The 13960-nt window shown below is 46.6% G+C and overlaps 1 protein-coding gene and 1 pseudogene across 1 annotated transcript; both read right to left on the bottom strand.

Moving 5' to 3' along the window:
- Positions 1-7836: 7836 nt before the first annotated feature.
- LOC117311163 (LRRN4 C-terminal-like protein) lies at positions 7837-9270 on the bottom strand. The gene has a single exon (XM_033852391.2). The coding sequence runs from the start codon at positions 9268-9270 to the stop codon at positions 8578-8580; it is 693 nt and encodes a 230-aa protein (XP_033708282.1). The 3' UTR covers positions 7837-8577.
- Positions 9271-10180: 910 nt separating this feature from the next.
- On the bottom strand, positions 10181-11506 carry LOC117311162 (seipin pseudogene; annotated as a pseudogene).
- Positions 11507-13960: the final 2454 nt, after the last annotated feature.

The raw sequence follows: 13960 nt of genomic DNA, 5'->3' as shown, positions 1-13960 counted from the left end.
GAACACGCCATGAATGCTGTTGAGCTGTACCACCTCGTTTCTACCCTCCTCGCCAGCACTCTCTCTCCCTCTTAATCCAAACTACCTTTAGCACCGCAACCCTCGGTCCCACGTTCCCTTCAGTCCTCAGGGACTAGACAACCCTGGGTACATGGTCAGACTTTGGATCGTAGAGAATCAAGCTGGCTGCAAGCCTACTGAAGAGATTAGAAATGGGGCTAGAGTGGATACAGGCCAGTCAGTAGGGCCATTGCAGCAGGCTGGATGAGAGACGGTGGGAGTAAGTTCAAGGAGCCACTGATAGAGATGGAGACGAGTGGATGGATTCAGGAGATCATCTGAAGCACTTTTGCATCTACTACATCCCTTGAGATTCATCTCCCTCAACAAGCCGTGACAGATAATAGTAGTACATGTAATTTGGATCTCAGTCTAGGTGATGAAACCAAGACGAGGAGGGATGGAGTGGATTGCCTGGCTTCACACAGCTGGTCAGGGGGGGCCTGGGACCCACACCCAGATCCTCGGGCATCACATCCAGGACTCTCTGGTCTCACGCCCCGGAGACTAACGCTGGAGGTGCCATGGGAGGGCCGGGTGTTAAGCTGAAGAACCCTGACTGGGCTACCTGCCTGCAGCTATTCCCTATTCACCAATTGATTTGTAGTAACCTGTAATTATTTCTGCTGAATTTTTTTGCATGTTCCATTTGTTTTTTACTCTCCAGCAGACAAGCTACAGGAAGAAGCAGCTTGGGACATAAGTGGGAGCAGAAGAGCCTGTCTGGCTCTGAGATAGAAGGTTAGGGGAGTCCAGATGCCAGCCTTCTGTCTTGCTCCCCTCGGCTCCCTCTGCCCTTTCCTCAGTCTCTCTTCCTCCCCACAGATGGGGGGCTGAGTACTCCTGAGCCAGATCGCTCTTCTCAGTGTCTCTCAGGTCTGTCTCTGCCAGAAGGAAAGAATCTCTCCAGAGTCCCTAACTCCGTTTCTGCCATGTAACAACTTGCCATTGGCACGTCTCTCAAGACACAGACTTTTGGAAGGAAAAAGAAGGAAAGAAACTGCAAGGATGGATTGTTAATTTTCTAAATGAAATATGACTGTGAGATTCTGCCTAGCTAGCTGGAGGGACATTCCACTATGCTTCCCCTCTGTAAGGTGGTCTGAGTGTTCAGGATCCTTACTCAATTTAGAAAGCTTGGGGAAAGTCTTCTGCCCATAGTCCAAACCTGTAGGGTCCCTTCAAGGGAGTGAGGGCTGCCCCTAGGGGCTAGTCTCTCCGTGCTAACTTGGCCATAGTCCTCCAGACCCTATAAGAGGTTCAGCTGTGTCCTGGGTCGCTGTGTGGGTGTGGAGGGCAGGTCTCCCCCACGCACAGAGCCTGCCACTCCCTCACTCCTCCTCACTCTCCCTTGGGGTTCAAACCACTCCCACCAGCTCCAGTCCAAGCAGCAGCCTCCTGTGGAGCCAACTCTTTCCAGCCACAGCTTTGGTAAGTTAGAATTTCTTTCGCTTCATATTTTAGAGTGGAGACACAAGGAAGCAGTCCTGTCCACCCAAGGGGTTAAGAAGAACCTAAACCTTAGTACTCAAAGCGTGGATGATCTCCCTGGAGTGGAACTGGGGTGAAGCTGGAAACAGTTCTCACTCTTTTGTGACATGCCTATAGACAGGAAAATAGAGGCACAATTCGTTTCTCGATCTGGTTGTCCTACCACACTATCATTTGTCAGGTATTTCACAAACACAGTTTTTGATCCTCACTATTATTATCTCAGGGTAGTTATTATTAACCACATTTTACATATGAAGAGGCTCAAAGAGATTAAAAAAGTGCTTTTTGTCCAAGGACACGCAACTATTAAGTGATGGAGTGGGGATTCAAACCCTGGCCTGGCCAAATTCTATTTCTACTACTCCAGCTGCTGCTGGGTAGAGATGAGTTCTCTTCACCAAAGGCATTTGCATTAGCAAAGCCCTGGAAAAGTCAAAGAAAGAAATGCCCAAGTAAAGTCTTCAGGGGTCAGTGTAGTGGGGAGCTATTTTCTGCAGGCAGCTTCTAGAGCCTCTCGAATGTATACCAGACCAAGAATAAATAAATAGATAGATAAATTTATAAGCGTAAACAAATACTGAACTCTAGTTAATAAGATGCTAAAATGTTTAAAAGTTAAGTGTACTGATGTATGCCACTTACACTGAAATGTGTTAAAAGCATAAAGAATGGACTGATGGATGGACAGATGTGTAATAAAACAAATATAGTAAAATGCTAGTTATAGAATCTAGGCGGTGGGTGTTCACTACGCAGTTCTTTAAATTCTTCTAGGGACTTCTCTGGTGGCACAGTGGTTAAGAATCTGCCTGCCAATGCAGGGGATATGGGTTCAATCCCTGGTCCGCGAAGATCCCACATGCCGCGTAGCAACTAAGCCCGTGAGCCACAACTACTGAAGCCCGCGCGCCTAGAGCCCATGCTCAGCAACAAGAGAAGCCACCGTAATGAGAAGCCCGTGCACCTCACCGAAGAGTAGCCCCTGCTTGCCCAGCTAGAGAAAGCCTGCGCGCAGCAACGAAGACCCAACGTGGCCAAAAAAAAAAAAAAAAAAAAAAAAAAACCTTCTGAATGTTTAAAATTTTTGCTATAATATATTGGTGGGAGAAGAAATCACACAGGTAAGTCACACCACCTCTCGTCACACATCACTGTGACTCAAGGGAGCGTTGTCATTAGTCACCAAGTTTTTCCTACAGGAAGAGTCCTGGACTACACACTTGAGAATACAGAATAATGAAGGGATAGGTAGTCCCTGCTTTGTGAAAATTTAGTATACCTGGGAGAAAATAGGACAGAGTCATAAAATCAACATTTGTAACAGTGGTTCTTTATTTTCTGCCTTAACAGAAGGGGAGCAGGTTACAAATTGCTTGTAAGTATACATTGTCCAAAAACCTCTTCTGATTGACTTTGATGCGTAGGACAGCCCACTACAGTTAAAGAGTCAGAAATGGACAGTAAGGGAAGATGACTCACAATCCCCCGGGGATTACAGAGACTCCCACAGTGGAAAATTCACGCACAGGTGAATGTATTAAAGAACAAGAGCCGCTCCTTTGGATGGCCGATTGGTTTAGTGGAAAGCTCAGCAGAGTTGGATCCCAGCCAGTCCCAGCTCTTCCCATTTATATCAACTTGAACTAGTCACGTTCTCTTCAAAGCTTAATTTCCTCCTCTGTTAAGGATGATAAACTATTGCCTGCAGTTCAAATTTTGCCTATGACTTGTTTTTATATGGCCTGAGAGTTAAGAATTATCTTTATATCTTTAAATGGTTAGAAAAAATCAAAAGAAGAATAATTTGACATGTGAAAATTATATGAAATTCAAATTTCATTGTCCATAAGTAAAGTTTACTGGAACAGAGCTGCTCTTGTTTTTTTTTACACATTGTCTATGGCTGCTTTCAACTACAAGAGCAGAATCAGTTGCGGTAGACACCATATGGCCTACGCAGCCTAAAATATTTACTTTCTAACCCTCTGCAGAAGAAGTTTGCTGATCCGGTGTGAAATGGTCCATCCACTAACTTCACTTCTCCATCTACCTCATTTCACAGAATTGCTGTGAGAATTAACACGCGCTTTGGGCTTAGTAAACTGTAAGGTTCCATGAGACGCAGGGTGTTACTACTACTGGACCTCATTTCTCTCAATACCATCTTAACAAAGGGAGGAGAATCTGGAAGGAATATTTTATACGACAGATGGGGAAACTGAAGTTGAAGAAGGGAGACAAAACAGTCATGCAGAAATAAATGCCCCTATTTCACCCACAAGGCTTCCGCAGCCAGGGCCTCAACTATGTACCTCTGCAAATCTCAACATACCTCTGAGAAGAACAGAATGGGGAGGACCATGCATTTTTCAGAAATTTTATGAGACAGTTGTTAAAACACACCCATTACTAAAAAGCAAATTACATAAAGTTACAATCAAATAAATTATAAAAGAAAAGGTAATAAATACTCAAAATTCATCACTTCCTGATTATTTTACAACATTTTATTACTATCTCTGCTTTTGAAGTTATTTATGTCTTTTGTATCTGCATGGTGAAAATACTGTAGAATGGTGTGCTTCTGCACAGCTCTTCCTGCCTTTGCATTCGATGATGTCACATTTGGTATCTTGAAATTAGTTTCGGTGAGAGTGTTTACAGCTTGACACATGGCAAACCCTATAAATTAGGCATTCCCCTCACCACAAAGCTGGGCTTAAACACTTACTTGCACACTGCTGGGACCAGAGCTTCTGGGTACAGGAGGTTCACAAGAGATATAGTGGGCGAGAGAGTGGAGAATGATAGAGGACAGAGGGCGGATGCCACAGGTATAGAAGAAGAGGAGGCCGCTTTTTTCTTGGACCAAGAAGCCTTTGAACTAGGAGTATTTGGAGACTAAGACTCCAGTACTTTCCCCGGGGAACCCTAGAGCCTTAGTGTCTGCAACCATTACTGTGATTCACATTCTGGTTATATCTCCAGAGCGGTGAGGCCTGAAAGAACCTGGTTGCATAAAGACAGGGTCATTGAGGCTCAGAGAGATGAATGACTTGCTGGGAGTCAATCAGTGCCTCAGAGCCAGGTCTAGAATCCCAACTCCTTCTCCCAGACCAGCTCTTTGTAGGACAGTGATGCTGTTTTACCAAGCACCTGCTGATGACAGGAAATGAATATGTGGACCTGCATGGCTGTTGTCTTCCCATCAGGTCCCATTGAGGACCTGCCTCCCTCCCCTTTTGTCAACAGATGTCAGGGGCCTTTGCCACACAGAAGAGTCTGACCACCCATGTCCTCAGCTCACCTGTACCTTTGCAGCTCTCTTTCTCACAGCCTTCAGTCATCTCTCTGGACCATTCTCCTAACACAGGCTCATTAAGAGCATATGAAGTGTTGGGCTCATGGGTAGGGTGACTGACTATGGCTTTGGGAAGCTCCTGTCTTCTAGGCAGGCTGTCAAAGGGTGTCTTTGATCTGGATTTCTGCAGGAGCCTACCAACCAAGAAGGTGCACAGGACGAGGCAAGAGAAGGTGTTCAGGAAGTGGTCTGCTCTCTAAGCACGTGAAACGATTTTAGATCGTCACTTGCACTCTGTATCATCATCATGCACACAGTAGGCTCTTGGAGAGTCATGTTTGGAAGGAACCCAAAAGATCATCACGTCTAGTACTTTGTTCTACAAATGAGGAAACTGATGTCAGAGACAGGAAAGACATTCCTAGTAAGTGATGGCGTCGGATTCAAACCCAGGTCTTTCTGAAGTTTGTTCTTTTCTAAAAACAGAGCTAGGATTTGGAACCAAGATGGCGGAGTAGAAGGATGTGCTGTCACTCCCTCTTGAGAGAACAGCAGAATAACAACTAGCTGCTGGACAATCATCAAAAGGAAGACACTGGAACTCACCAAAAAAGACACCCCACATCCAAAGACAAAGGAGAAGCCACAATGAGATGGTAGGAGGAGCTCAATCACAGTAAAAACAAATCCCATAACTGCTGGGTAGGTGACTCATAGATTGGAGAACACTTATATCACAGAAGTCCACCCACTGGAGTGAAGGCTCTGAGCCCCACGTCAGGTTCCCAACCTGGGGGTCCAGCAACTGGAGGAGGAATTCCTAGAGAATCAGACTTTGAAGGCCAGTGGGATTTGATTGCAGAACTTCAACAGGACTGGGAGAAACAGAGACTCCACACTTGGAGGGCACACACAAAGTAGTGTGCGCATTGGGACCCAGGGGAAGGAGCAGTGAACCCAGTGGAGACTGAACCAGACCTACCTGCTAGTGTTGGAGGGTCTCCTGCAGAGGCAGGTAGTGGCTGTGGCTCACTGTAGGGACAAGGACACTGGCAGCAGAAGTTCTGGGAAGCACTCCTTGGCGTGAGCCCTCCCAGAGTCTGCCATTAGCCCCACCAAAGAGCCCAGGTAGGCTCCAGTGTTGGGTGGCTCAGGCCAAACAACCAACAGGGAAGGAACACAGCCCCACCTACCAGCAGTCAAGTGGATTAAAGTTTTACTGAGCTCTGCCCACCAAGCAACACCCAACTCTACCCACCACCAGTCCCTCCCATTAGGAAACCTGCACAAGCTGCTTAGATAGCCTCATCCACCAGAGGCCAGAGCAGAAGAAAGAAGAACTACAATCCTGCAGCCTGTGGAACAAAAACCACATTCACAGAAAGATAAACAAGATGAAAAGGCAGAGCGCTATGTACCAGATGAAGGAACAAGATAAAACCCCAGAAAAACAACTAAATGAAGTGGAGATAGGCAACCTTCCAGAAAAAGAATTCAGAATAATTATAGTGAAGATGATCGAGGACCTCGGAAAAATATGGAGGCAAAGATCAAGAAGATGCAAAACATGTTTAACAAAGACCTAGAAGAATTAAAGAACAAACAGAGATGAACAATACAATAACTGAAATGAAACATACACTAGAAAGAATCCATAGCAGAATATCTGATGGAGGAGAACAGATAAGTGACCTGGAAGACAGAATGGTGGAACTCACTGCTGTGGAACAGAATAAAGAAAAAAGAATGAAAAGAAATGAAGACAGCCTAAGAGACCTCTGGGACAACATTAAATGCAACAACATTCACATTATATGGGTCCCAGAAGGAGAAGAGAGAGAGAAAGGACCCGAGAAAATATTTGAAGAGATTATGGTCAAAAACTTCCCTAACATAGGAAAGGAAATAGCCACTCAAGTCCAGGAAGCGCAGAGAGTCCCATACAGGATACACCCAAAGAGAAACACGCCAACACACATAGTAATCAAACTGGCAAAAATTAAAGACAAAGAAAAATTATTGAAAGCAGCAAAGGAAAAACGACAAAATAACATACAAGGGAACTCCCAGAGGGTTAACAGCTGATTTCCCAGCAGAAACTCTACAAGCCAGAAGGGAGTGGCATGATATACTTAAAGTGATGAAAGGGAAGAACCTACAACCAAGATTACTCTCCCTGGCAAGGATCTCATTCAGATTCGATGGAAAAATCAAAAACTTTACAGACAAGCAAAAGCTAAGAGAATTCAGCACCACCAACCACCTCTACAACAAATGCTAAAGGAACTTCTCTAAGTGGGAAACACAAGAGAAGAAAAGGACCTACAAAAACAAACCAAAACAATTAAGAAAATGGTCATAGGAACATACATATCAATAATTACGTTAAACGTGAATGGATTAAATGCTCCAACCAAAAGACACAGGCTTGCTGAATGGATATAAAAACAAGACCCATCTATATGCTGTCTACAAGAGACCCACTTCAGACCTAGGGACACATACAGACTGAAAGTGAGAGGATGGAAAAAGATATTCCATGCAAATGGAAATCAAAAGAAAGCTGGAGTAGCAATACTCATATCAGATAAAATAGACTTTAAAATAAAGAATGTTACAAGAGACAAGGAAGGACACTACATAATGATCAAGTGATCGATCCAAGAAGAATATATAGCGATTATAAATATATATGCACCCAACATAGGAGCACCTCAATACATAGGCAACTGCTAACAGCTATGAAAGAGGAAATCGACAGAAACACAATAATAGTGGGGGACTTTAACACCTCACTTACACCAATGGACAGATCATCCAAAATGAAAATAAATAAGGAAACAGAAGCTTTAAATGACAGAATAGACCAGATAGATTTAATTGATATTTATAGGACATTCCATCCAAAAACAGCAGATTACACTTTCTTCTCAAGTGCACACGGAACATTCTCCAGGATAGATCACATCTTGGGTCATAAATCAAGCCACAGTATTTTTTATTTTTTCCTTTTACATCTCCTTTAATGTTGTTACAGTGAATATACAATAAACACAAATGCGGGTGGGGGACTCCTTTGCTATTATTGTATTATTATTATTATAATTTTACTAGCAAAACCGCAAGCTTGTCCCAGACAGCAGCTTGGGCAGTCCTTCTCTTCTCCACCCCATGTCAGTCATTTATTTCCACCCACCTCAGACACAGGTAGATTCTAACTCAGTGCGCATCCTCACTATCTAAACAAAAAGGCAGAAGGAGAAGGAGTGGTCTCTAGCCCCAAACTCCCATACCGCAGCAGCTTATTCTCAAAACCCCACGGAAGCCACCCATAGTGGCAGGGCCCTTTTGAGGCTGTACGACAGAAGTAGACTAACCGTAGCCAACGGGCCGAATCTGGCCAGGGCCTGACTTGTAAGGCCCAAGAGCTAAGAATGATGTTTACATTTTTAAATGGTTACATGGTTGTGTAAGAACTACAGGATATCTTCGATTTTATCCCCTGGAACCACAAAGCCTAAACTATTCTGGTCCCTTAAGAAAAAATTTGCTGACCTTCTCTACTCCTAAACCTAAGCTCGGGGCAGAGTGGAAAGTCTGGGGCCTGAACCGACTCAGTGGGGGCCCAGCGCCCGGCCTTCCATCCCGCCGTCTGTCGGGGGCCGCCACCTCCCCCGGAGTGGCGCCGGGCTTAGCTTGGCCGGAGAGGCCCCCGGGCGGCCTCAGAGTCCCGCGCCGCTCGGGCGGCCTCGGCGGGGGCAGCCCCAGCGCTCGCGCAGGCAGAAGTGCCAGACCAGGGCGGAGCAGCTGAGCAGGGCCAGCGCCGAGCCCACGCCCACGGCCCCGTGCAGCAGCGTGAGTGGCCTCGGCAGCACAGTCAGCCGGCCGCAGGGCCCGAAGGCGGGGCCGCCCGCGCCGTCGAGGCCCTCGGCCCCGGGCACGCTGCTCTCCCCGGCCGCGTTGGAGGCCACCACGCAGACGACGTATGCGCCCCCGGGCTTCAGGCCCTTCAGCTCCGCTCGGCGGACCGTCGAGTTGAGGGGGGGCCCCTTCTGCGGAGCCCCGGCGCCTTCCCAAAGCAGCAGCCAGTACTGGTGGACCGGGGAGAAGGGGGCGCACCAGTGCACCACGGCGCGGCCCGCCTCGGCCTCCATGCGCACTTCCCCCAGGCGTGGCGGCTCGGGCGGCTGCGTGGCGCTGGAGAGGCCAGGGCACAGGCACGTCGTCGGGCCGGCCCTCTGCAGCTCCTGGCAGGGCACCTGCAGGTGGCGGCAGCGGTCGTAGTCGCAGGGGACAGCCGGCAGAGGTGTCTCATCTTGCTCCTCTTCTTCCGCGTCTCCCGCCAAGGGCTGCGCTCTGGGAACCGAGGAGAAGGTGACAGCCAGGAGCCACAGAAGGCGGGGATTTCCCGGCATGGGGTCGGTGGGTAGGCCTTGATGCAGTGAGTAGCAGGCCGGGGGTCCTAAGAGGTCCCCAGGAGCACAGGCTGCGCAGTCAGGTTTTCTCAGTGTCTTCAATTTCAATTCTGTTTTGGCTCAAAGCTTTTATACCCCTCAACTGTGATGTCACCACCTGGCCCCCCTTCCCCTGCCCCCCTCCCCAGTGAGTGCCAAGAAGAGGGCTGGTCCCTTCAGAGGGCCTGAGTCACGGGGCCAGGGGTGGGGGAAGCCACATGCAGCGGTTTCAGCTGGAGGCCAGGATGCCTGGGTTCTGAAAGAGCAGTGGAATGTGGAAAGCAGCCAGGAGCTGAGAATCCAAAGGCTGAAGTCATGTGAGGGGGTGAGGAGGGGAACACAAAGGACGGGGCCACCTGGCTGGTATCAGAGAGAAAAACAGCTGTGGACAGCATGGGGCCTGGGCTACAAAATGCTGTTTCAGTAAAAAATCATACCACATCCATGGCAGTCATTTCCTGTCTTCTGCCTCCCAATGGACTGAGAAAGGGAGGGGTACGGAGGCCAGAATGATGTATCCCAGCTTTCCAGACCCGCCCTATGCTATCCCCCTCCCCAGAGGGAGATGAGAGTCACATGGATGGAGTGGGCAGGTTTTCGCTCCTTGGACGTCCTAGGCTGATGAATGGAAACAGCTGTGCCTGAAATAGTCCAGGGTCTGGAGGTCTTCCCCATCGGTAGCCCCTGACAAGACAACCTCCTCCAATCGAGGTGGGGGATGCCTGGGGAACATCACGTTTTCAAATGGCCCTGAATCCAGTTCAGAGTCAGGGAGGCAGCTGGCATGAAAAGAGTTTATTGGGGGAGCCCCGGAAAGGGAAAGGGATCGGGGGGGAGAGGGCTGGAGTGTGGGGACTCTGCCCTATTCTCTTCAGGAACTAGAGCAAATGGGGCGCTGTCGGACAGTGCCTGTGGAGGGTTCAGAGCTGCCCACGGTCTCCGGGGCAAGGGCAGGGGCAGAAACAGGCAGGTTGGCCTCCGTCAGCAGAGCTGCATCTTCCCAGGAGCCTGAACCGTCACTGGCCTCGGGCTCTAGCTCCTCCTCGCCACTCAGGGGCTGTTGATCTGGTTTCTCCTCCTCAGACAGCTGGCCTTCTGGCTCCGAGGGATCTGCACGGCTCTCACTATCCTCTGTAATGGGTGACAGCTGAGTGGACTCCTCCTGGCCTTGGGGCCCTGTGCCTGGCTGATGGGCAGAGATCCTCCGCTGGACTTCCTTGTGGGACCTGTCTCTGTTTCGGATGTTTACCTGCAGAGAGAGGCGGTGTCGGGGCCAGATGCCCCGCCACACCCACTGCACATAGCTGAAGAGCACGATGACGCTGAGGAAGGTGAAGTTGCTGGCGACACCAACGAAAGCGCAGGTCATCGGGAAGTTGTACAGCAGGTACCTGAGCCCAGTGAAGTGGGCGTGGATGCGGAGGTGGGCTCCGTACAGCTGGACGCACTTGCTGTGGATCTCGATAACGGCTCCGGTGGTCGGCACATACGAGTTCTCCCTGTATTCTGGGTACAGCTCCACCTCCAGGACCTGCTTCTGCTCTGCAAAGCCAAACAGCAGGAGGCTAGAGAAGACCAGTGTGTCAAGCATCTGGAGCAGGTTTGAACGGTAATGCAGCATCACGGAGCGTGAAGAGGTGGAGATGATTCGGCCGCCTCTGGTGTAGCATGAAATGGTGACCAAGAACATGCCCAAATCTTGATTCACAGGAGACTCTGGCAGCTCAAGCTCTAAGGTAACGCGGTACGGCTGTCCATACATCAGCACCCGATCACGTCCACCCTTAGCCAGTGAGACATTGGCAACAGGGAAGGAGCAGAGTAAGGAGGCGGAGGAATCACAGTCGGTCCTGTAGTAGAAATGCACGGGGCCGAGGTGGCTGACTGGCGGCATGTAGGAATAGTAGCAGGAGCCATAGAGGAAGACAGACACCCAGAGCAGGAGTAGGATGGTACAGAAGAGCACCCCAAACTGCAGTAGCAGCTTGCGGGCACGGCCTGCCAGGACGTGGCCCATCTCCTGGGCCCACAGTAAGGCAGGTACTGGTGGGCCATTGACCATGATGGGGAGTGCAGGGGGTCTGGCCCCGGGTTCAGGCCTTGAGTTCCTAGGTGCTCTGCCACCTGGACGCCACCCCTGGCCATGGGATGAAGCAGCTGGTGGTTCCAGCCGCGCACTGCCCGGGCAACCACGAGAAGCCACAGTATTTTTAAGAAAATTGAAATCATATCAAGCATCTTTTCTGACCACAATGCTATGAGATTAGAAATGAGTTACAGGGAAAAAATGTAAAAAACACAAACACATGGAGGCTAAACAATACGTTACTAAATAACAAAGAGATCACTGAAGAAATCAAAGAGGAAATCAAAAAATACCTAGAGACAAATGACAATAAAAACACGACGATCCTAAACCTATGGGATGCAGCAAAAGAAGTTCTAAGAGGGAAGTTTATAGCTACACAAGCCTACCTCAAGAAACAAGAAAAATCTCAAATAAACAATCTAACCTTACACCTAAAGGAACTAGAGAAAGAAGAACAAACAAAACCCAAAGTTAGCAGAAGGAAAGAAATCATAACGATCAGAGCAGAAATAACTGAAATAGAAACAAAGAAAACAATAGCAAAGATCAATAAAACTAAAATCTGGTTCTTTGTGAAGGTAAACAAAATTGATAAACCATTAGCCAGATTCATCAAGAAAAAGATGGAGAGGACTCAAATCAATAAAATTAGAAATGAAAAAGGAGAAGTTACAACAGACACCGCAGAAATACAAAGCATCCTAAGAGACCAGTACAAGCAACTCTATGCCAATAAAATGGACAACCTGGAAGAAATGGACAAATTCTTAGAAAGGTATAACCTTCCAAAACTGAACCAGGAAGAAATAGAAAATATGAACAGACCTATCACAAGTAATCAAATTGAAACTGTGATTAAAAATCTTCCAACAAACAAAAGTCCAGGACCAGATGGCTTCACAGGTGAATTCTATCAACCATTTAGAGAAGAGCTAACACCCATCCTTCTCAAACTCTTCCAAACAATTGCAGAGGAAGGAACACTCCCAAACTCATTCTATGAGGCCACTATCACCCTGATACCAACACCAGAGAAAGATACTACAAAAAAAGAAAATTACAGACCAATATCACTGATGAATATAGATGCAAAAATCCTCAACAAAATACTAGCAAACAGAATCCAACAACACATGAAAAGGATCACACACCATGATCAAGTGGGAGTTATCCCAGGGATGCAAGGATTCTTCAATATACACAAATCAATCAATATGATACACCGTATTAACAAACTGAAGAATAAAAACCATATGCTCATCTCAATAGATGCAGAAAAAGCTTTTGACAAAATTCAACACCCATTTATGATAAAAAACTCTCCAGAAAGTGGGCATAGATGGAATCTACCTCAACATAGTAAAGGTCATATATGACAATCCCACAGCAAACATCATTCTCAGTGGTGAGAAACTGAAAGCATTTCCTCTAAGATCAGGAAAAAGACAAGGATGTTCACTCTCACCACTATTATTCAACATAGTATGGAAATCCTAGGCACGGCAATCAGAAGAAAAAGGAGTAAAAGGAATACAAATTGGAAAAGAAGAAGTAAAACTGTCACTGTTTGCAGATGACATGATACTATACATAGAGAATCCTAAAGATGCCACCAGAAAACAACTAGAGCTAATCAATGAATTTGGTAAAGTTGCAGGATACAAAATTAATGCACAGAAATCTTACATTCCTATACACTAATGATGAAAAATCTGAAAGAGAAATTTAGGAAACACTCCCATTTACCATTACAACAAAAAGAATAAAATACCTAGGAATAAACCTACCTAGGGAGACAAAAGACCTGTATGCAGAAAACTATAATACACTGATGACAGAAATTAAAGATGACACGAACAGATAGAGAGATATACCATGTTCTTGGATTGGAAGGATCAATATTATGAAAATGACTATACTACCCAAAGCAATCTACAGATTCAATGCAATCCTTATCAAATTCCCAATGGCATTTTTTATGGAACTAGAACAAAAAATCTTAAAATTTGTATGGAGACAAAAAAGACCCCGAATAGCCAAAGCAGTCTTGAGGAAAAAAAATGGAGCTGGAGGAATCAGACTCCCTGACTTCAGACTATACTACAAAGCTACAGTAATCAAGACAATATGGTACTGGAACAAGATAGAAAGCCCAGAGGTAAACCCACGCGCCTATGGTCAACTAATCTATGACAAAGGAGGCAAGGATATACAAAGAGAAAAAACAGTCTTTTCAATAAGTGATGCTGGGAAAACTGGACAGCTACATGTAAAAAATGACATTAGAACACTCCCTAATACCATACACAAAAATAAACTCAAAATGGATTAGAGACCTAAATGTAAGACCAGACACTCTAAAACTCTTAGAGGAAAACATAGAAAGAACACTTTGACATAAATCACATCAAGATTTTTTTCATCCACCTCCTAGAGTAATGGAAATAAAAACAAAAATAAACAAATGGGACCTAATGAAACTTAAAAGCTTTTGCACAGCAAAGGAAACCATAAACAAGATGAAAAGACAACTCTCAGAATGGGAGAAAATATTTGCAAATG

This window comes from Tursiops truncatus, chromosome 1, assembly GCF_011762595.2.
Source record: "Tursiops truncatus isolate mTurTru1 chromosome 1, mTurTru1.mat.Y, whole genome shotgun sequence".
Taxonomy (NCBI): Eukaryota; Metazoa; Chordata; class Mammalia; order Artiodactyla; family Delphinidae; genus Tursiops; species Tursiops truncatus.
This window is presented reverse-complemented; position numbering and strand designations above follow the sequence as displayed.

What these genes read in the sequence shown, in the direction of transcription:
- LOC117311163 (XM_033852391.2), bottom strand. Translation starts at nt 9,270, where the DNA reads ATGCCGGGAAATCCCCGCCTTCTGTGGCTCCTGGCTGTCACCTTCTCC.